Here is a 24,529-nt window from a genome sequence, read left to right as displayed (position 1 = left end):
ACTCCATGCAGTGTGTGCTCCTATTACCACCGAGGAAATGGACACAGAGTGGCTGTTTATCTTGCTTAAATTGCACAAAACAGTAAGAAGTGGTCTGTTTTTGGAAACAGTCCAAGATAGTGGGACTTCAGATTCATACTCAGTGTTACTATGATACTACATGAATTAACTGTGAAGAAGATACAATGTGGCAAAAACAAAATGCAATTGACTAAAAGATGGTTAAAAAAAAGGAGAGAGAGATTATAGGGGCACCTGGGTGGCTCAATTGCTTAAGCATTTGCCTTTGGCTCAGGTCATGATGGCAGGGTCATGTGTTGGGCTCCCTGCTCAGTTGGGAGTCTGCTTCTCTCTTTCTCTCTCCCTCTACATCTCCCCCTCCTTGTGCTCGTTGTTGTTGTTGTTTTCTCTCTCAAATAAATAATGTCTTTTAAAAAAGAATTATAAAGATAAAGATTTAAAAAGTAGACTTGGTGATGACAAGGCAATGTTTAACATATATAAAGCACGATCCTTCTGTGACCCCGCAGGACGGAAGGTTATGGACATTGGGGAGGGTATGTGCTTTTGGGTAAATTGGAAGGGGAGATGAACCATGAGAGACTATGGACTCTGAAAAACAGTCTGAGGGGTTTGAAGTGGTGGGGGGGTGGGAGGTTGGGGTACCAGGTGGTGGGTATTATAGAGGGCACAGCTTGCATGGAGCACTGGGTGTGGTGAAAAAATAATGAATACTGTTTTTCTGAAAATAAATAAATTGGAAAAAAAAAACATATATAAAGCACTCAAAATCTCATGTTGCCTCTTAGAATTAGGAAAAGACCTTCGATTTGAGATATCTACTATTAAAAATACCTGGGAATGAAGATCAAATGGAGTTCACCTTCTTGTCAGTATTTCCTGAATCTCAACACGATGGGACTTCCCTTTTTATTTTTTTCCAATTTTTATTTAATACCGATGTCTAATTGGTTTCTTTCCAAAACTGAAGTATGTAAAGCGAATGGCCAGTATTCAGAGGAGCAAATCTCGTGTGTGTGTGTCTGTGTGCATGTGTGTACTTGTATCTTAGCGTAAGACCCTACAACTTACAGGTATTCTTTTACTTTAAGGGGCAAAGGACCACTAAAGCATACAACTGATGTGATCTATGCAGCTAAAATGATATCAGAATCAGGGTCAAGGATGGATGTCCTTGCTCGGCAGATTGCTAACCAGGTGAGTTCTCTACAAATGGACATGATGAAAGTCTGTACTACTTGCTCTCTGCCATCCACCACTGATTATAAAACAAAGTTGGATTTTTATGTGATTGTATTGGTTTTTCCTAAATTATTATTTAAAAATCTTACTGCATAATTAATGGGTAATGGACAATCATTCTAAGGCAGCTTAATTATTTCTTAAGGCATTATTATTATTATTATTTAGTGCTTTATTATTCTTTAGATTTTTGAGCTTCAAGATATATTAAAATTATTTAAAATACCAACTTTTTGAGTTTTAAATAAACTCAGATTACTTTAACGGGCTCTAAGACTCAATGTTAGTTTTTTTTTTCTTAATACCTTAGATTTCTTATTTTGCTCTTCAGAAATCAGTACCTTCCAATATTCTATTATGTTAGGATTTTAATGTTGACAATATATTCTGGAATTCTGTATAAAATTCTAAGACAAATAGTGATAGTAGAACACTAAAGTGAAGATACAAAATGCAGAAAACATATATTCCTTATGGAGGCAAATGCTAAAGTTTCTAAGCACTTGGGTTCCTTCCTTTCCTTTTTTGTTTTATCTTTTTAACATTTTTAATTGTAGTTGACATACAATATTATATTCATCTCAGGTGTACAACATAGTGATTCAACAATTCTATACATTACAAAATGCTTATGCTATGAGTGTAGTTGTCATCTGTCTCCATACAAGGTTATTACAGTATTATTAACTGTATTCCCTATGTTGTACTTCTCATCCCTGTGACTTATTTATTTTATAACTGGAAACTCGTACCTCTTAACTCCCTTCCTCTATTTCACCCATCCCCCCACTCTCTTCCCTGTGACAACCAACGGTTTGTTCTCTTTTTTGCTTTGTTTCTTAATTTTAAATTATTTTAAAATTTTATTTTTTTAATATTTTAATTGAAGTATAATTAACATATGGGATTATATTAGTTTCAGGTGCACAATATTATTGTTCAACAATTCTATACATTACTCACTTTTTTCAGATTTTTCTTGTCTTTGTTACAATTTTCTGAGCAGCAGCTACATTATTAATTACCTTTAGCTCAACATTAATTGAAGAATCTGTCAGTTACTTTAGTTAATGTATCGAGAAACATACTTAATTTTTTAAACTAAGGTATAGTATTGTACGTTTTTATACTATTCACCTTCATAATATATATTTATTTTCCTTTGGGAAAAAAAAGCACTTTTCTTTTTGATTCTGCAACTATTCAACATCATTTATTGCTTATATACTTTGAGGGAAACTTTATTGGGCTGCTTCTTATTATGTACTTTTTCTATTCTCTGGTTTTTGAAACATGATCACCTTTAAAGTGTATTATTAGATATTTCTAGATATGGGGAAAGCAAACAAGAATACTGACAGAGACAAACATTTTAAAATATTTCTTGAATATACATATGTATATTTTAAGTATCTTGCTATTTTAAGCATTATAAGCATTTTATTAATCTATTTAGTATACAGTATATATGATATAAATAGTATATAGAGTATAAATAGGTGATTGAAACACAAATCCACTGATAGTTTTCTGTATTATAGAATTTTTTGCATTTACTTTTATGAGAGAGACCAAGTAGAGTAAGTGAAACCATAATGCATTAGACAGATATGTGTGCTGATAACTTTTTAAATATTTAATATTTCCTGTCAATGTACTTCTGTTTCTCTTAGAATGCAGCTTTCAAAGTTCAAAAAATTGGGTCACTTGGAAATTTTTTTTCTTATGTTGATCTTTTTTAATTGCATCAGATTCACCTCACTATAGGTACTTTTATAATGTAGCTTTATTACATTATATTGTTGTTTTTAGCTTGATCTAAATCACATGGAAGAAAGTAAATGTACTGTCTTGCTTCCATAGCTTTCACATTTTAAAAGAAGGTTAAAGAAACAGTCATTGAACAATGAAAAATTATAGATGATCCTCTTTGGCTCTTTCCACTTCATATAGGAGAGTAGTTTCAAATCACTTTTGTTCTGAACAAATAGGGTTCTGAAGAATCAAAAATGATAATTATGAAGCTGACCCTTATTATAGCTATCATCTGGGGAGATTGTCTATGACTGTGTTTCTGATATTTGATAGATTAAAATTTCTAAAAATAATTAGACAGCAAATAATATCTGAAATTTATTGTGGAATGCAACTGAATAATAAAAGTAAGACAATTTTCAGTGTCTGTGTATTATGAAAAGTATCTGCTGGAACATTGGTTGCTTTCTATTTTGAACAACCTAATTAATTAAAAAAAATTTTAACAATTTTTGTGAATCTTCCTAGTCTTTTACTACTAGAGTGTCAGAAGATCAAACATCAACCACTTTTCAATTCCACCCACCGGACTTATGATATCTAGATCTATATATAGTGTTAAATTTAGTTTTATTCTCTAACATTTCAGGTTAAAATTCTTATGCAGAGAGAATGAAGAGAAATTCATTAATTGAGCTTCCTAGTTCTATCTATTTGAACTTTCTTTTTTCCTTTTTTCTTTCTTCATTCAGTTTTTTCACCCTTCTTCCTGTCTTGCTTCCCTGAACATATGTTTATTGTGTGTAATCAAATATAATTTACTACTCTGGATGCACCCTAATTAACTGTTTTAACATTCAGAACTTTAATATAAACTCACTTGTCCCAATCAGCCAGCATATTTTGGGCTTTAGAATTGTCTTGACATGGTATGGGAGGTCCTTTATGCCATTCAAGACATATTGCTTAAGTTCTGTAGAATTCTAGCAGAAATTCTGTCTCTATTAGGCAATATATTCCTAACAGAAGATGTCGTTAGCTATCACAATTCTTAAACATTCTACCCATGAATAAAGAGAATATGTTAGAGAAGCACTCTTCTTACAAATCCAAGATTCCAGACTCTCAGTATACATCTCTTTCTATTCCTCAACCCTACACTGTAATTCATTATATGAAGTAGATCTTCTAAATTAGATTAATTGAATAACATCTCACAAGGTAAGAAACATACATAGATCTCAATTACTTAGAGAAGCTGTATATCTCAAAAAGGAAGGAGATGAAGAGTAACTGAAATAAAATGAATATCTGCTAAGGTGTTTTACACGAGGACAAAAGTAGACTTTCTTACCTCTGAGTGGTGTGTCTGAGGCCTATAATATTCCTTCACTATAATTTTGCTGAAGAAAAGATATATACAGTATCTGTTGGGTACTCCCACCTAATCATAACTGAACACAATTAAAATGGAATTTTAGTGTAAAATATAATGAAAGCCAATGCTAATTCAAGATAGGACAGCATTTAAAAAACAAGATAAAGGATCACAAGCCAAACTGTACACAATGCATTTAACTTTGAACAAAACAACTGACAAATATAATTTATATTTTTATTTTAACGAAATGTTGTCAGTGTCTAGCCTCATTTGAATTATTTCCCTGCTGATGTTATGAGAGTCAAAAATGTATTCTTTTAAAAAAAAGTATTTTTTCAGTGTTCCAAGATTCATTGTTTATGCACCGCACCCAGTGCTTCATGTAATACATGCCTTCCTTAATACCCACCACCAGGCTCACCTACCCCCCAACCTGTATCCCCCGCAAAACCCCAGTTTAAAAGTATGCAAAAAAGAAACTTCTGAAGCATTTCTTATATCATTTTAATATGTCCCTTAAGAATATATTCTAGATGCAACTTGAAAAAATATTTGTATTTTGATGCTATTATCTACCTGAAAGTTATTTTGAGCAGATATTGATAGCTAGATTTGTCCTCCAGATTAATAAATCTTATAAAAATAAATGCTTAGCAGTTTCTCGGGAATTAAATAAGGATAGATACTAAATATATATTATCTGTTTGTGTCTTCTTTGAAGTATAGTTGATACATAGTGTTATGTTAATTTCAGATGTACAACCTAGAGATTTGAGAACTGGATTTGTTATGCTGCACTCACTACAAGAGTAGCTACCATCTGTCACCATACAATGCTATTACAGTACCATTCACTATATTCCCTATGCTTGTACTTTTGTTTTCTTTTTATGCCATCATTGGAAGCTAGTATCTCCCACTCCCCTTCACTCATTTTGTCCATCCCCTACTCCTTTCCCTCTGGCAGATATCAGTTTGATCTCTGTATTTACAGAACAGTTTCTGCTTTTGTTTGTTTGGTTGTTTGGTTAGTTTTTCGATTGCACATATAGGTGAAATCATATGGTATTTGTCTTTCTCTGTCTGACTTATTCCACTTAGTGTGATACCCTTTAGGCCCATCCGTGTTGTTGCAAATGGCAAAATCTCATTCTTTTTTTATGGCTGAGTAGTAGAAACCTTAGTTTGCTGATGAGCAGCAGTGATTGGGCATAGCAAAGAGGAAAAATGTTCCAAGTGTGCTGAGATTCAAGGAGTTGAATCATCCCAAATTAATGATTGGCCACATTTAATAGATGGGAGAGAGAAAGAAAGCATTCCTCACTGAGATGGTTAATAGAGGGGAAAAATGGGTTTATAGTAGGCAAAGTGGGTTATGAGATAGTTGAAGAATATGTGTGTGGAGTATGAAGTGATGAGACAAATGATGGACTGGGCAAATCCATGTGTATCTTCTGAAAACAGGGCTGGGTGACAAAGATTTAGTTATTTGCATTTTGTGGTACTTGAAGCCATAACAGTGTGTACTATGGTGCAAGAAGAGGGTGAGAATCAAAAGATGTCCAAATCTGAGAATGTCAATGAGGCAACACTGAAAAATTTTTAGAACTCATGGTCATGAACAGGAAGAGAGATGAGATTATAAAGGTGTGGGAGGGCTTTTGTTCTGAGGCACATCCTGTTGAAAGTTGAAAGAATAGAAAAAGAAGACATGAAAACTGCAGAAAAAGATGGACTCATTTGGTCTTCTATGATCCCAAGGATGATGAAATGAGACAGCGTCTGAGCTGGAGTAGAAGTGGAGAAATGAACGCTAAGGGAAGGGAAAGGTCATGGACTGGAGCCCTTTGCTATTTCTGATTGCTTGAAATTTCTGTTCTAGAAATTCACAATGACACCTAATACTTTTTATTAACAAACTTTGCCAGCATAGCAGAATTTAAACTGCTGTCTGTAATTGCAAAGCCATTTTAAATGTGCCTTAAATAAAGTTTATACTCCAGTATGGGCAAAAAAAAAAAAAAGAAAAAAATTGTGAAACTTATGGAATAAAGATCATTAAAATTATTCATTTTGCTAATTCACTCTTAAAATTCAGACTGAAAGGTAATAAATATTTTTTTTTTTTTTGCTTCTACTCTCATTGTGAAATGATGTATTCTGTGTTGGTACCAAGCATCTTGCTAGAAGAGTGAAGGCTGGCTTAATGTGAGAAAACCACCTAGGCTGACATGCCATCTGCTTTTCTGTAGTGAGTGTCCCAGTGGTTAAAAAACTTAAAAAAAAAAAAAAAATCTATGCACTAAAATGCTAACCAGATGTCCTGGTCAATATCTCATCTTAATAAACTGGGAAATAATAACCAATGTGTGTTATCATGTTCTACCACTTGATTTGCCTAACAGTCCCAAGCAGTGTTCTTTTTTTTTTTTTTTTTTTAAGATTTTATTTATTTATTTGACAGAGAGAAATCACAAGTAGATAGAGAGGCAGGCAGAGAGAGAGAGAGGGAAGCAGGTTCCCCGCTGAGCAGAGAGCCCGATGCGGGACTCGATCCCAGGACTCCGAGATCATGACCTGAGCCAAAGGCAGCGGCTTAACCACTGAGCCACCCAGGCGCCCCCAAGCAGTGTTCTTTTAAAAGTTTTTTTTTTTTTTCTTCTTTAAGATTCATTTATTTATTTAAGAAAGAGAGATCTCAGTTGAGCCATAGGAAGGGTAGAGGGAGAAGGAGAGAATCTCAAGCAGACTCCCCACTGAGCACAGCTACACAGAGCTTGATCCTAGGACAGGAAGACCACGACCTGAGCCAAAGGCAGATGCCCAACCATCTGAGCCACCCAGGTGCCCCCAAAGAAGTATTCTAATAGCAACTTTAAGTGAAGGAAATAATTGCTTTTTTAAATATTTATTTAGATTCACCTAAAAATGCAATCTGAAGACTTCTAACCTTTTCATAAATTAATGGCAATTATTTTATGTAACTTTTCCTGTCTGAAAATTCCTTGACTATTTCTATCATCTGTGCTGAAGTCATTAAGGTTGAAGCATGAATAAAATCTTCTAATGTTGGAAACATATCAGAATCTATCTGGGACTGGGCTGAGAAATGGGGCTCCATGACAATAAAGTTGCTCCCTTATAAGGTACCTCCAATGTTGGTATTAAAGCACTTTGATCTACTTATTACTGTTATTTCCACTTTTATCTTTTATGCCTATTTAGTGTCCAGATCCGTCATGCAAACAAGATTTGTTGGCCTATCTGGAGCAGATTAAGTTTTACTCTCACCAACTGAAAATCTGCAGTCAAGTTAAAGCTGAGATCCAGAATCTGGGAGGAGAGCTCATCATGTCTGCTGTGAGTACTGCCTGCCATTTACACCATCCCATGTTAAGGATTTTTGGAACAAAGCAGAGACACTCCTCCTTACCTCACCAAATCTTTTAGGTCTATGTAGGTTAGAATAAACTGAGTTGGAATGTATTAAATTGCATGAAATTAAATTAGCAAGGAATCAATCTAAAGAAATGTTATGTCAATACAACTTGTCTTTACTCCACAGATTTTAGAATGAATCAGGATTTGTAGGCCACTTGGATAAGAAGTAGATATTAATTTAGAACATGGTTTTCTGACTTCAAAAAGGGGGCAGATGGATCTCTGAGTTGAACTTTATAATTTTTATGAAATATATGCCTTTGGATTTACAAATCTTTGCAAATCAATGAAGAAAATGGCTTCATTACTAGTAATTTATATTCATTTTCCCATCATCCTTTTCTATAACATAGAAATTCAGGCCTTGAAAAGTGTTATTTCTGTATGTAATTGTAGAAGTGGAGTATAATAGAACATAGGTGGTCTGGAAAAGTTTTCATCAATTCTTTGGTGACCCTGAGTTTCAAATCACTATAAAATGATCATGGTAGAAATAATGTCTAACTTTTCTACTCATCTTTTAATAACAGTAGATCATTCCTCTAGAGCAAGCATGGTAATAAAATAATATTTGATATCTATATTGGTTTCAGTTATCAGTGACTTTGAGAAGGTCCTTGACCGAGATTATAAATTTAAGTTTAAGTGAAACATCATGAACATTCTAGGAACTTATATTCATGAGGACAAATGATAACAGCATACTTATAAATTTGTAATTTCTAGGACTTCTATAACCTGACATTCAACTTTTCCCTCAGTGAACTAACATGCTTTAAAAGAATGTAATTGCAAAAACAAAAGGAAAAGGTTACCATCAAGACTAGAAGGTAGGGAACTAATTCTATTGACAATCTAGCTCTTGCTTATATTTTATTTCATTTGATCCTCACAATAACATGCCAGAGAGATTGTTGATCTGCTTGTTTTATTTTCACTGATACTAGGGAAAAAAAATGACATTCAGAAAAGTTGAAAACTTCCCCAAGGTCATACTAGTAAATTTCAGAATGGGCTTAACCTTCAGAGACTTATGTCTTTGTTATTCATGTGAACAACCTTGAATCTATGATGAAACTGAAGAGCACTTATCAAAAGTAAATAATGTGGAAATGATGTCTAATAAGTATTAGAGATAAAAATATTTTGTTTCCTTGACATTACAATCTTGAAAAAACAGGCAACACAAACCAACACAACCTGAGCAATATTGGTGCCGTGGCACTTTTCAAAAAATGCATTTTAAGCAGTCCTAAGCCATATACACAGAAATCTGTGTGGGTATATAAATACATACTTGCATATAAGTGCATATATGCACACAACATGTATATACATATATACATACTTGTATATATATGTATATACATATATACATACATACTTTGAAATAGTGTATCTTTACTTTGAATTATTAGACATTGTCTTCCTTTTCTCATTCAACATTATACTCCTTTAAAATGTGTAAAAGATTATTTATTTGTAGACCTAAATCTATCTTCTGTTTACATTTGTCTATTTCATGCAGTCACACATCCACCAACATTCTAAAGCCTAAATTCATATGAATTTTATTTTCCCATTATTTACTATTTTTGCAAGTTGTTGAAGATAAACTTTCACAAAAAATATACTGTTAAAATATGCTACTGTTAATTGTTCTTCCAAAATATAATTTCCTCCAGATGTACAAATTTGTATTTCCTGTTTGGTATGATGATTCAAATTCACGAATTTACCCATATTTTCAGATAGTAAGCACAAGTTTATAAGCCATGATTTACAATTTAAAAGCTGAGTCATTATATAAAATAAGGAATAACATTGCAAATCCAAAACTATTTTGTCATCATTTTCCCCACAATTTCCCTTTAGAAAAGATAAATCTGAATAAAGTGAACATCTAATGCTTCCTTTTATATACCTTACAGCCATCTGCTTGCAGGTAGATCTTGAAAAGCTTTTTAAATACATTTATTTACATGTGCCAAAGAACACTTGCTTTAATCTCTCAGTGACCCTGCGTTCTTGTCTTGTCATCTTTCCTTTTTAAATTGAGAAGAAGCTCTAATCTAAGTCATCCGTCTTCTCTGAGGTCTTTTGAAAAGTAACAAGCATGATTCTAAAGCAGGGAACCTCATTAAAAATTATAAAAATTTGTTATTTCAAACTATAGATTATCCAAAGCTCACTAAGTGAAGTTTGCATTCCAGAATCGGATTCATGAAGCATTACTCGTAGAAAATATATTTGATTAAAAAGAAGTAGGAAGAGAGCTTTCAGGGTCTGGGGTGTTAGGACTTAGGAAAAGAAGATGAATTCCTAGCATAAAAGAATTTGAAGATCATTCTCATAACAGAGCATTTAATTAAAATGATTTTCTAGTCATTCTTACATCTGTCTGCAAGCACTTATTCTGAAGTAGTGTGTTTTATTTAGAAGGAAGCCGAAGTGTAGTTAACTAGTCCAAAACCCCAACTATGATTTGAGCATCTGTGTGTCAGGTGTTAGAGAACATCTGGGGGATGCTGAGACGCATACATGATGCTTTCTTTAGGATGATCAAGTACATGTAAAATTAATACATAAACTATACCCGAATATACACAAATGACTCTAAAACCACGTGATAGATTGTGTCATACCAGTATGCACAAAAGCTTAGTAAGAGGTGAGGGGATAATTAACTCCCCTGACGTAGCAGGTGGGTGAGAGAAAGCTCTATGACTGACTTGGCTATAATCTAAGCCTTGATGAATAAATAAAAAACAAATGTCTATTCTTGGAGAAGGAGAGGACAAGGATTCAAGGTGGATGGCACAACTGAAATAAAAAAATACAAATAGGGAAAGGCATTCCATGGAAATAGCAAGCAGTCAGATGTGATTGGAAGTAATTGTTCTTGGTACTGTTGGTGTGTGGATTGGGGTGGGGGGAGAGAAGAGAAGCTTCCAAGGAAAGAGGGGCTGTTCAGAAAGCGTCATTTATAACATTTTAACTTTACCCGGCGACTGAGAGTAATTGAAAAATTTTAAGTTCGAGATGGACTTAAACAGATCTAGGTATTTGGAAATTGACTCCTTTTGATAGGGCGGTGATAGATGGAAAGACAAGGGACTGGAGGACAGAGGAGTATTTAGGAATGATTTTTAAAAATAGCCAAAGAGAATAAAAGCCACACTGCCCCTAAGAAGCAAAAGAAGAAAACCCGGAACGAAGCTTCTGCGACCAATGCTGTCGGGAAGTCCTCTGAAAAGCGGGGCTTTGGAGGATGCCCTTCTAAGCGCAGAGGCTCAGGTGGACCAGTTGGCCCCAGAATTGGCGTGATGCGTGGGGCAGCTGGAGTTGGGCCTTGAAATGCTGAGACCCAGTCTGAAACAGAAAGTATAGGCTGTTGGGGCAATCCCCTCCTGCCCAATGAAAGAACCCCTATGCCAGGAGGAGGTAGCTGATGGGCTCCTTGTTTGGGGACTGCAGGGATCAGACAGAAGCCGACCGGGCGCAAAACCTATGGGTTCGCAGGGCTGCAGCCTGCATAGTACAGGGGCAGCCTGTCACTTGGCCACCAGAAAAGAAGAGCCAAAGGGTCTGCAGGCCGATCCAAGGTCACCCTGGGCACTCCTGATGAAGAGTTTAGTTTCAATTTCTTTTAGGTTCTCCGTCCTGGAGCAATTCCCCTCCCTGGGTCCTGTGGGGTTTGTTTGGAGTGCAGGCCCTTTCCAGGAATGCTCTGTTGGACCCATATCTGGGGTTGGTCTGTGCATGGCTGGTCAGGAGATCTGGTGCCCTGACTGCTGGAGAGATTGAGACCAGCGTATGGGTTACTGTCAGAAAAGCACAGACTCATTTGTAGGTTTTCAGATGAAATGTCCTTCCCCCCAGAAGAAGGAGGTCCATTTAGAAAAGCCTTCTATGATAAGGCGCAGTGAGAATTCAGCATGTTGTGGAAAGAATGGTTTATTTTAGGATGAGATTAAGCAGCTATTGGTAATAAGAATTATTGGGGAAGCGAACTTTACACTGGTGCTCATCTATAAAATGATGTCATGTCAAATGGTATTGTGCTTTCTCATTGCACTAATAAAACTAGTTTTGGTGGGGGGAAAGGAAAAGAGAGAAAGAAAGGAAAAGAAATAAAAAAGAAAGAAAAGGGAAAGAAAACTATAGGCTAAGGCAATTTTGTTGAGAATGGAGAGGAGTGGATCCCTTCAAGCAAAACTCTGAACTGAAAGTTGATTAGAGTCACTCTGTTGAATGGTAAGAGTATAGAAGAAGGAAGAACTAAGACTTTCCTCCAAGTTTTTCAGATTTGGTAGCCTACTTAGTCAAACCTGGCATCACTAACCTATATATAGATATAGATACAGGTATGTTATATATACACTTTTATAATATATTAATTATTTCTATTTTATAAATATATAATTTATATATTATTATGTTACATATAATATATTTATTATTATATTATATTTAATATTTATATTTATATAAATGTAACTATATTCATATAGATAGATATGTAAGGAAGATCATATTAGGAAGAGTAAGGCTACTCATTTGGATTTTACCTTTTGAGTTTAGTGACTAAGTGTCATTCAAAGAAAAGGTTCTGGGAGAAAGTGAGTATAGATTTCTGGAACTCAGGAGAGAGGTATGCAAACAAAATAGATGGAACCAATACAATAAAAGTATGTTGAATAAGAAAAAAAAAATAGCTGAGACAGGGGTCCGGAATCAATCTTTCTTTCCTTCTCTCTCCCACCGTCCTTCCTCCCTCCCTCCCTTCCTTCCTTCTTCCCTTCCTCTTTTTCTTACACACACTGATTTTAATGTGCTTCTGTCAAATACAGAGACTTGACCGTGGCAGTTTTAAAAAAAACAACAAACAGGGGTTTACTCTCTCCATAAAAACTGTCTGAGAATGGGCAATCCAGGACTGTTATGGAAGCTTTGCAGAGTTATCAGAGAATCAGTCACTTTAGTCTTCCTGCTTTATTATTCTCGGCTTCTGACTTTCATTCTTATCAAGGTCAAACTATGGCTATTCTAGCTCTAGCTGTGGCTTTTATATTCCAGACAGTAAGAATGAAAAATTGCAGAAGTGAACATTCCTTATATTTTTAAAGTTCCCTTCAGATATTTTCACTTACATATTATTGGCCAGAATTTAATCATCTGTCTCTATGTAACTGCAAGAAATCCTGCAGATATAAAAGTTGTCTGTTTGTATGTGTTTTAATCTGAGCACCTTGATTTCACCCAATTAAATCAGTTTCGTTTCTTTGTAAAGGGAGAGTAGATATTGGAATGGATATTGGAGAGTGGATATTGGGTAGCAACTATCAGTTTCTATGATTTGCTTCTACATTTATAAAAATCACAGTAGTACTCACATTTATTATAATTATCTGCCGTTTGATATATATTCTCCTCTAGACCATAAGATCCTTGAGTGTTGTCGAATGATTGAGGGTATAGTATCCAAAGATTATAAATAATGCAGAGAATTCAGGTTGATTTAGCCTTAATAATTTGTATATTGGATTTTGAACTGATAAAGTGTCTTTATATCTTTTCCAAAACAGTATCAGTAACATGGTAAAGGCAAAAATTGGGTCATAGTGGGACAAATACTGAGTATGCAGTGACAGGAAAAAAAAAAAAAAAAAAAGGAAAGAATAAATTTTCCAGCAGTCTGTAGTTGAAAGGAAGCGGGAAGAGAGAGAGAGAGAGAGAGACCTGGGGGGAAGAAGGGAGGGAACGTGGGAGGCTGAAAGAAAGAGAGAGACTTGAGGGGCAGATGGGATTATTGGAATCTCCTTCTTCCTACTCACCCTCTTCACCCCTCCCCTTCTCCCATCCTCCCCCTCTCCTGCTCTCCTTCCTCCTCTTCCCCCTTCCCCTCCCCCTCCTCCTCCACCTCCTTTCTCCTCCTCCTCCTACATCTTCTGGCTTACATTTTTATTTATGTACTTTTAAAAATGGAAGTAATTGAGTAAATGTTTAGGCAAAGACTAAGAAAGCCAGAAAGAACAGATCTATAAAAAAATTAAGACCATGGTGGATAGAATAAAATCTTAAACAAGGAAGAGGGGATGAAAGATTAGATTTAAAAAGAAAGAACTCGGGGGCACATGGGTGGCTCAGTGGGTTAAGCCTCTGCCTTCGGCTCAGGTCATGATCCCAGGGTCCTGGGATCAAGCCCCACATTAAGCTCTCTGCTCAGCAGGGATCCTGCTTCCCCCTCTCTCTCTGCCTGTCTCTCTGTCTACTTGTGATCTCTCTCTCTGTCAAATAAATAAATAAAATCTTAAGAAAAAAAAAGAAATTAAAAGAAAGAAAGAAAGAACTCTTCTCTTGAAGGATAAAGATTAGTGCAGATATAAACGCATTTAGATACAGAGGAATAGAAAGACCTTCCTGTTGATGGATCCCATATTTGGTAAAATGGGAATAGTTTTCTGTTAAAACTGATTTGAGTGTTTTATCCACAGTTTTACTTTAACAAAAGAAAAAAGTAAAGATGTTCATATCTTTAAATACTTTTCAATATTGCTTGGAAGAGAAAATAAATTAACAGTAGTGATTTGATACAGTAATCAGAGATAGTGTATGCTAGATATTGTTCCACCAGAGCTGAGCTCCAGAGCATTGCCTGGATCATGGAGCCTGAGTCAGCTTCAGCTTATCTTTCAGTCACAAGAAAATGAAACCAACTTGGCCTTCAATGGCTATCCTCTCTCAAAGAAAAGGGAGTATATAAACATTTAATTTTAAAAATGATAGCAAATCATGACAAAACTATATAATTAAGTGTGCTGTTGCTGATTAGTTTCCATAGCCACCCTGACGTATTAATGTACTAATTTAGTGATACAGTAAACATATAACTCTAAGAAGATTAAAATGTACTTGGGTTACCTAAGGGCAGCTCCATAAATTTTCTATCAGTTGTTCCTCTTGTGTCCTTATGCATGGTACCATGTGGGGAAGTTAATGTATTTTATGAAAAGAGTCTCACCATAAAGAAATATATATTTTTATATTCTAGACTGTATCTATTGAAAATAAAATTCAGGAGAAAAAAAATCAAAAATTAAAATGGTTTTAAATTCTTAAAACTACCCTTTCCCCAAATGTTATGCTTTTAGGCCAACAATTTTTGTATGCTACTTAAAACTGATTAATTATGTAATGGCCACATTTTGTGTGTTTCCTTTAATGTGTTTAATTGTGCTCTCTTACCCTGAGGCAGGTGTGCCAAAGCCACAATTTTAAAAATTGGATAAATAAATAAAACTAATCAGTCTGAGGGGAAAGATCAGCAAGATTGAGAATTTGCCAAGCGACTGCAATTCAGCTGTAGCAGAAATCAAGGGGCAGTGTGCATTCAATTAGGAATGATAGAGAAAAGCAACAATACAGCTATTGACCAAAAGAGCCACCAGGGCCTACAGAACTCAGGCAATTGAGTATATACAGAATGACTTAGTAGGTTAATGTGCTTGCCACGTTAAGACATTAAGGGAATTAGTTAATGAGCTTTCTCAACCTACTGCAATCATTGGTAGTCATCAAGAAAATTGGGAAAAGTAAAAGAAGATTTGGAAAATTAACTGAAGTATTTTAGAGATTTTAAAAAAGGACTGGGAGACATATTATGGAATGGGGAGAGATGCAAGAAATGAAGAAGAAGGGGAAAAGAATGGAGAGAAGAACGAGAAAAAGTAAAAAGGAGAAAGAAGATGCTTTGCCAATAAATTTCTTCTCCGGAGTGTTTTTTGTTTGCTTGTTTTATTAATGCTAGGTAAGAGGCAAGTGGAACAATAAACCTTAATAGTTCAAAGAATATATTTTAAAAACAAGCATTAGCATAGAGATATTGTTTTCTTTTATGTTGCATTGTAGTGAAGTAGACTAAGAAACGCTCTTGGTGTCTAGGTAATCTGATGTCACAATGGATTAGATTTTCTTGAGAAAATTGTAACATGGATAGATTATTTCCAAGATGTAATAGCCAGTGCAGCTAACTTGAAAATAATCTATTTGTGTTATAACAATCTAACTCAAAGTAATTTTATAAACAAATAGGCCAGGGACTTTTTTTTCTTTTTTTTTTTTTCTTCTTCTTCTTCCCACCAACTACCCCCCACCCCCAACTGGGAAAGTGCATGCAAGAGGTGGGGTAGGGGCAGAGGGAGAGGAAGAGGGAGAGAAATCCTGAAGCAGACTTCCTGCTGGGCATGGAGCCTGTCATAGGGTTCAATCTCAGGACCCTGATATCATGACCTGAGCTGAAATTAAGAGTCAGATGCATAATGGACTGATTCACCGAATCACTCCATTAGGTCAGGGGCTTTCAATGACTTGCCCTAAGATATCTAATGGCAAAGCCAAGACCAGAATCTAACTCTCATGTTCTTTATTACTACTGAAAGTAAGCCCCATGGACTTCTAGGGAATTTAACAGCAAAATCTCAGGAAGTAGTATTGGTACACTGAGCCAGGATTGTTGCTACAGATGTCAAGACGTAAGGAATGGTTTTAATAGAAAGATACAGGAAAATATTGACCAGAAAACAGTAGTAACTGATGATATTGATGATTTAGTGATCCCAGGTTCTTTTTTATTTATTTTTATTTTTAAGATTTTATTAATTTACTTGAGAGAGCTAGTGAGAAAGAACACAAGGAAGGGAGAGGCAGAGGGAAAGAGAAGCAGTCTCTCCAGTGAGCAGGGAGCCCTGAGGAGGGGCTCCATCCTAGGACCCTGAGATCGTGACCAGAACTGAAAGCAGATGCTTAACCTACTGAGCCACTGAGGGGTCCCATGAACCCAGATTGTTAAGAAAGCCTGACTAGAACACAGCCTTTAGCTTTAAGATGAGAAATTACCATGAGGTAGTAGGAAAACTACCAGAGTCCACATTAGAAGACCCATGATATAAGGTAGGCATCAATTTTTTTGAATCTGTTTTTTCATCTATTTATAAAACTAAGGTTTGGGATTAAATGAGCTCCATGTTTTCTTTCATAATTGATGATTGTATTCTTTATAGTGAATGTGCACTTCTCTTTCTCATTTTCTCTTGTGTATATTCTTTAGCTATTTTCTTTGTGATTACCATGGGGAGTACATTTATCATCATAAAGTTATAACACTCTAACTTAAATTTATGCTAGCTTAACTTCAGTAACATACAAAAATTCTTTTTCTTTAACAACTCTATCCTCCACCTCTTTTAGTTGTCAAGGTCACAAAAATATGTCTCCATACACTGTGTGTCCAAAAACCATTAATTTTAATATATTAATATATTATAATATATAATATATAATAATATAATATTATAATATTATATTATAATTATAATATAATATATTAACATATTAATTAATATATTAAAATATCAATATATCAATATATTGATATATTAAATATATTAAACATTAGTTTTAATATATTAGTATCAAAAATTATGTAGAATATAAAATGTGGAGTTAAAAGCAAAATTCAATTAATCATTGTTTCTTAGATTAATAATTTTTTAAATGTATTAGCTTCTTAAGTCATGTGAAACAAAATAGGGAGTTGCATACCACTGTTACAATAATACTAGATTTTATAATTATCTGTATTTGCCTTTACTCATATCTTTATTTCTTCCTACAATTTTGAGTTACTGTCTAGTGTCTTCTCATTATACCCCATAGGACTGCTTTAGCATTTATTTCACGGCAGGTCTAGTGGTAATTAACTCTCTCAGGTTTCATTTAACTGGAAATCTTAATTTCTCATTCACTTCTGAAGGACAGTTTCGCTGGATATAGTGTTCTTCATGGATAGTTTTGCTTTTACACCTTGAATATATCATCTCATTATCCTCTGGCCTTCACAATTTCTGAAGAGAAAGCTACTGATTACTGATTGAGGATCCCTTTTAAGTGACAAGTTGCTTCCCTCTTGTTGACTTCAAAATTCTTTTTGTCTTTGGCTTTCAACAATTTGATTATGATGTGTCTTCATTTGAGTCCTTTTTAGTTCATCCTACATGGAGTTCATTAAGTTTTTTGAATGTTAATGTCAGGGTTTTCATTAAATTTAGGAAGTTTTCAGCCGTTATTTCTTCAAATATTCTTCCTGCCCCTTTGCCTCTCTTTTTGGGACTCTCACAATGGATGTGTTGGTGGGTTTGATGATATCCTCCAAGTGCTTCAGACTCTGTTCATTTTTCTTCAGTAATTTTTCTACCTATTCCTCAGACTTATTCCTTTTTCTGTCTTATCTTTAAGTCTACTGATTCTTTATTCTGCCTGCTCAAATTGGAATTTTAATCTTTTTAGTGAATTATTCATTTTTGTTTTTGTACTTTTCAACCTCAGACTTTCTTTTTGATTTTTTTAGGTTTTCTATTTATTGATATTTACAATTTGTTCATATTTTATTTTCTTGACTCTCTTCATATCTTCCTTTAGTTTTTTGAGCATCTTTAATACTTTTTAAAATTGTTTAGTAGATATGCCATTATGCCTTTCCCAGGGATAATTTCTATTGATATTTCTATCTATTTCATATATATATATATTCTACATATCTATATCTGTGTATATGTTTTCTTTGAATGGAACATATTTTCTTTCTTTGTATGGTGTACATTTTTTTGTTGAAAACCGGTCATTTGAATCTCATAAACTGGTAACTCTTGAAATCAGATTCTCCTTCTTCCCCAAAATTTGCTAGCTTGTTTGTTTGCTTGGTTTTGTTGTTGTTGTTGTTGTTGTTTGTTTGTTTTGTATGTGTGGGGAGGGTTGTTTTATGTTTGACTTATTATAGGCTATCCTTGTGCCAAGGATCAGCCTGAAGAGAAAACTAAAAGTCTTCTCAGGTCTTTTTTGAGCCTGTGTCTTCCACTGGATATATTCAGTGACTTTCTAAATTTTCCTGTATATATGGTTGCTTTTAAATGTCCTAATTTTTCAATGCCTGGTTTCTAAAAGGAAAATTAAAAAAAATAAAAAATTAAAAAGGAGGGAGTTGAAGGGGGGTGAATAATGGTGCCAGACTAGGAAGTCACTATAACCAGAACAGGAAGTACTTGTAAAAATAAGGGGGGATGTTGCAATAACAGTGACCTCTCCCTGTTTGTCAGCACTTCTGTGATGAGAAGCAGCAATCAGCAATCAGAGCACAGACTCCTGGTATGATAGTTGCTATTGAGCTAAAAGCTGAGATTGACAAGATATTAACCAAAATGTACTTACCAAGCTTTTCTTTGGAAGTTTCAAGTCTTCAATAGATTCCAAACTTTCTAAATAATGATATCAGAATATCAGATATCAGATTCCTATTATACCATTTTGTCTGGAATCCTTGATCTTTGCTGTCCCTTTTCCTTTATAGTTCCTATCCAAAATTTTCCCTTAAGCACCAACTGGCAAATTACAACATGACATAGCAAGTTGTTGTATTTTGATATGCTTTAAAAGGGTCTTTCTAGGGGCGCCTGGGTGGCTCAGTGGGTTAAGCCTCTGCCTTTGGCTCAGGTCATAATCCCAGGGTCCTGGGATGGAGCCCCACAATGGGCTCTCTGCTCAGCGGGGGAGACTGCTTCCTCCCCTCTCTCTCTGCCTGCCTCTCTGCCTACTTGTGATCTCTGTCTGTCAAATAAATAAATAAAATCTTTTAAAAATAAATAAATAAAAAGGTCTTTCTAGAATTTTGTTTCAGTGATGTGCATTAGTAAGAATGAGATCAGATGCTTTAGGAGTTCCCTATTAATTTTAGGCCCAGAAGAAAGTGAGACATATATCAAAATGATATATTGTCCAGAATTATAGGATTGATTTGATATGGCCTTACTGAGGCTGCTGTGGTACCTCTCACAGAAAAACAGTGATCTGTTTTGTGAAATTAGATCCTCTTTGTGCAATTAAGATATGGAGAGGACAAAATAACTGGATGTGGCATGTGCACACACACACAAAGTTTGAGAAGGAAAGAAATGGAGATAATAATGGAAGAAAAATATACATGTGATATGAGAGTCTCTACCGTTAAATTTACTCCTTCTAAAAATCACCATACTCTTATTTACATGTCAAATAGTTCCCTATTTTAAAAAGGAAAATATTTGAAGAATTTAAAACTTAATGGAAAAAAACCTTTTTCTGTTTTAGGAAAAAAGAGTTGGTTTAATTGTTTTCAATCCTTAGAAAAGAAGAAAGGGGATTAATTAATTCTATTGGATGCTGAACGACATGAACCACAGAACCACAGAAGTGAAAACGGGGCCATGAAAGTGAGCAGGATGTATTTGGTAGCTGTGGGTTGGTATCTAATTCCCCATTAGGGCAAGTACAGCTGAAGGAAAAGAGCAGAGCTGGATACAAACATCCTGATGTTCATGAGTTCAGTTGATAGACAGGGTAAAAAAATACAGAAGAAAAGGGGAGAGAAGCAAAAATCAAGGAGCTAAAGATCCTGGGACAACAAAGTGCTGGTGTTAAATTGCCTTTATTCAAAGGTGTTGATAAGGCAGAACTGAAAGCAGATGTGAAAAAAAGGCTCAAGGCAGTGTAGGATGTCATTTGCAAAAGTAGTCGTTTCAGCCCATGGGTCATGCTGAATTTGTGTTTGCTGCAGATTATGAAGTAATACTAGTTATATTCACAAGATAAATTTTCCTATGATGATGTGTTTGTGGAAAGTGTGTGTGTGTGTTTTCCCTAACAAAATCAAAACAATTCACATTTTCCCCCTTTAGATTAGTAAAGTCTGAATAATATTAATAGCAGATCAATAACTGTCAATAATAAATATTATGTATTGACATCTATATTTTTGTTTATTTCAGATCTTCACATCTTTGGCAGTATTAGTATTTGGGAATGGGGCTGGATAATTATTTGTTGTGGGATGTTATACTGTGCATTGTAAATATGTAGCATAGACTACTCACTGGATGTCAGTGCCCCTCCCCAGCTCAGCTGTGAAAACCAAAAATGTCTCCAGACACCACCACCAATCAAAGTTGATTGAGAACTATTGGATTATGGAAGATAAGAATTAAGGGAAAACTAATAATGCTGTTACATATGTTGTTATTCCTTCCTACAGGATCCCCTTTCCTGGTAATTCACCCATTTTCCAGCTACTGCAAGTGTGGGCTGCTCACATCCCCTAGCTGCTCCCTTCCCTAGATACTTGTCTTCACCTTGCGTGATTATTCACCTCTACACCCGCATGCCCTAGAAACCTATAGCCAGTGACCAAAGGAGAGGAGGATACAAAAGTCTAGACTCCTTGCCTCAAGATGGAACCGATTCTGCTGGGCAGTTTCACAGTCCGTAGAGACAAGAGTCCATATGAGACAAGGCCATAGCCGATCTTTGGCTGAGACTAATGATGTTATTTAACTGTACCTTTACCCATCCTATGCTTCTCACTTCCCTGCCCTTCTCTTGAGAATAGTCCTTCAGTAAACCACATTCAAAAATTTCTCTCAGGCTCTTTGTAGATATCTCCTCAAGAGACAAATGATCGTTATCATTGTGTTCTTTACTGTCATTTCTTTGTGGATGGAAAAGGGTGATAGGAAAATTTGCTTAATTTGGTGATTGCAACACTCTTACTGACACATTCATAAATTTCATTTTATCCTTTTTATAATGCTAAAGTAAACTTGTGGCATTTTGTTGATAAGAAAACTAAAGCTAATGAATATAACTTGCCAAATGTCATATGGTTATTAAGTGATGGAGTGGAAATATGATATAGGTTCTAGTTTCAGAGTTCTTTGTTATTCCACACTAACATATACCTATCTTCAGTTTGCTGCCCTGATACAACAATATAGAAATGAGTGAATAGGTCAGGTCCTTATTTTCAAGGAATTCAGCTGGGAAAAAAATACAGCAAAAAAATTATTATAGAAAATGTTAATTTACAAATAGAATTTGTATTCCCATGCTCTTGAAAAACTGCAACATTTTCACAAATCAAGAAAAACATAAGAAACAGAAACTAAAAATAAAAACAGGCATTGACGGATTTTTTTTTTAAAATTAAGAACAATGAAATGGGTGTTACTAAGTCTTAGGTTAAATTAGTTAATCCAGTTGAGCATTACAAAGTTAATAAGTGAGGTGTCTGGGTAGCTCAATTGGTTAAGCATCTGCCTTCCACTCAGGTCATGATCCCAGGGTCCTGGGATTAAGTCCCACATCAGATTCCCTGCTCCGGGGAAAGCCTGCTTCTTGCTTTCCTTCTGGTGCTCCCCCTGCTTGTGCTCACTCTTGCTCTCTCTCTGTCAAATGAATAAATAAAATATTAAAAAAAAGAAGTCAAGAAGTTACTGGAAATTAAGAATTTACTATATCATATAGATGTTATTGTTTGATGATAGTATATGCATTTCTCAGTAGCACTTGGTACCATAATGATGTCCTAACCGAAGGGTCTATAAAGACAGAAATGTTCAAATGGGCATTTGACTCTCAATAACACCTAAAACTAAAACATTAAATTTTAATTTATTGACGGTTTTGCAGGAGAGAGCTGTGAAAATGTGATCTAGAAATGCTCTTTTCTGCTGATCATAAAAAATAACAATTGAAAACTCTAAGGAAATGAGTGCATTAAGTCATCTCTTTGCAATAATAGATGTTTTGGGACAGGCAATTCATGGTTGACTTGTGCAATAAACTTTTGTGTTGTTTCAAAAGGGATAACTACTCTTTAGTTCACTTATACTGTGAACATATGAGCAAGTACTGCATATATATGAGTACGCACACACCTGTGGTATTATTTCTTGTTGCTAATGGCAAAATTGATATTCTTTCATGAAAGTTTTCACTTATGCATTCAACCAAATGTGAAATACAAATCTATTCCTCTTATGCACAAAGACAAATCATTTTTAGTCTAGCCTCAGGTTCTGTATCACATAGCATGAAAAAGAATTTAATTAAAAAAAATTTAAGGAAGATTTTTCTGGGCAACAACACTGAATTACTCAGGTTAGACTCTACTGTCATAACAAACAGCTTTCATTTTTAATGACTTAAAAACAACCAAGTTCTTACTTTCTGCTCACATTTAGGTTTGATATGAGTTGGAAGGGAACTTTTCTTTCCCTGCTCAGAATCAGGGTTTATGTACTCTGGAATCTCACTGTAAGGCCTCCATTATCCCTGTACTAGAAAAGAGAAGGTTAGAAGCCTTGCTCACTAGCTAATAAATACCTTAGAAGACGGGAATAAACTACTGCATGTAAGATGCTTAGAGTACTGTCTAGCATTTAGCAGGCACTCATTAAATATTAGCTAGTAGCAGTAATAGTATTAGCTAATTTGGAATAATGTTAATGCTACCCTAAAGTGATAGTATTCATTAATATGTTTCATCTAATTGTTCTAAGTTTATTTCAAATTAAGCTTAAAGGAAGAAGCTAGGAAAATGTTCTCCTTTCAGTAGGTAATACCTTTGTGTATCATAGAATAACTTATTGTCCATTGCTGTTTTAGCAGTAGCACTTGGTTTGGGCTTTGAGGATGAACAATTATCTTTGCTTCTGTGCCAGTGTTAGGGTTTGGTTCACACATGGTAGATGAGTGTTGGAAGGATTGCACAAATAAGGTTTAGGCTATCCTTAACAGTATTTTGCACAAGGTAAAAGATCTTCAGATGGATACATTAACTTCCTTGGACTTTAATTTCCTTGTTGCCAGTGCAAATGGAGACTTTTAACTCTTGGATTTGAAGAAAGTTTGGGAGAGATGTTTTTACCCAACATTAGAGCTTTTATGCAAATGTCACATGTTCAGAATTTCAGTTACAATATAGAGCAGAATTCAGCTACCCCAAATTCAGAGGACTCATTCTGGCAAGATTAACATTTCTGATGGCATGGGATTTTAAGATGCTGGGTGGAGAGCAATTGTCAAATATGTTACCAAAATGTTTAAGAGCAGTACAAAATTAGTAAACTAAATGTGTTTGGCAATAAATGCCAAAGATCTGTAGCAAATAAAATACTCTAATTTGGGTCGTCAGAATAATTTCAGAGAAAATTTGAGCTAAATAATAAAGAATTGGAAGAATTTGGTTAGGTGGAGAGGAGAAAAGCTCTATGAAACAAAGCTTAAAATGTAAATTACTCTAACATGCAAGATAATATTTAATAATAAATCAAGAAAGACCTATTTGGGTTAAACGATGGTGTAAGTATAGGGGCGCCTGGGTGGTTCAGTGGGTTGGGCCTCTGCGTTAGGATCATGATCTCAGGGTCCTGGTATTGAGCCCTGCATGGGGCTCTCTGCTCAGCAGAGCCTCCCCCTCCCGCTCTGCCTGCCTTTCTGCCTACTTGTGATCTCTCTTTCTCTCTGTTAAATAAATAAATAAAATCTTTAAAAAAAAAAGAATAGTGTAAGGGTTAGTATAAGTATAGACCCATAAATATTTTGTTTGCAAGTTTGTGTGTGTATGCACACGTGTGTGTATGTGTGTATGTGTGTGTGTCTGAATAAGAGTGAGAGAAATGGAGACAAACAGAGAGACTAACAAAAGACAGAGAATTGGTGATATGATTCCATTTCATTAAGCTAAAAAATTAGGTTCTATTTGGAGTTAAAGGAGTAAAGAGTGGTGTGTGTGTGTGTGTGTGTGTGTGTGTGTGTGTGTGT

General features: G+C 35.0%; 1 protein-coding gene and 1 pseudogene across 3 annotated transcripts in view; both read left to right on the top strand.

The window, feature by feature from the left end:
• LOC122900720 (catenin alpha-3) overlaps window positions 1–24,529 on the top strand; it is a 1,358,242-nt gene that overhangs the window by 1,292,810 nt on the left and 40,903 nt on the right. For 2 of the 3 annotated variants that reach the window (XM_044239621.1, XM_044239620.1), the window contains 2 exons: window positions 1,113–1,218; window positions 7,625–7,759. In XM_044239621.1, coding sequence (XP_044095556.1) covers window positions 1,113–1,218; window positions 7,625–7,759 — 241 coding nt within the window. The remainder of the gene's footprint in view (window positions 1–1,112; window positions 1,219–7,624; window positions 7,760–24,529) is intronic. The other variant, XM_044239622.1, reaches the window with a different exon arrangement.
• On the top strand, window positions 10,490–11,493 carry LOC122898531 (annotated as a pseudogene).

The sequence above is a fragment of the Neovison vison genome, chromosome 2, assembly GCF_020171115.1.
Source record: "Neovison vison isolate M4711 chromosome 2, ASM_NN_V1, whole genome shotgun sequence".
Lineage (NCBI taxonomy): Eukaryota > Metazoa > Chordata > Mammalia > Carnivora > Mustelidae > Neogale > Neogale vison.
Note: the sequence above shows the minus strand (reverse complement) of the source record. Positions and strands in the feature narration are given on the sequence as shown.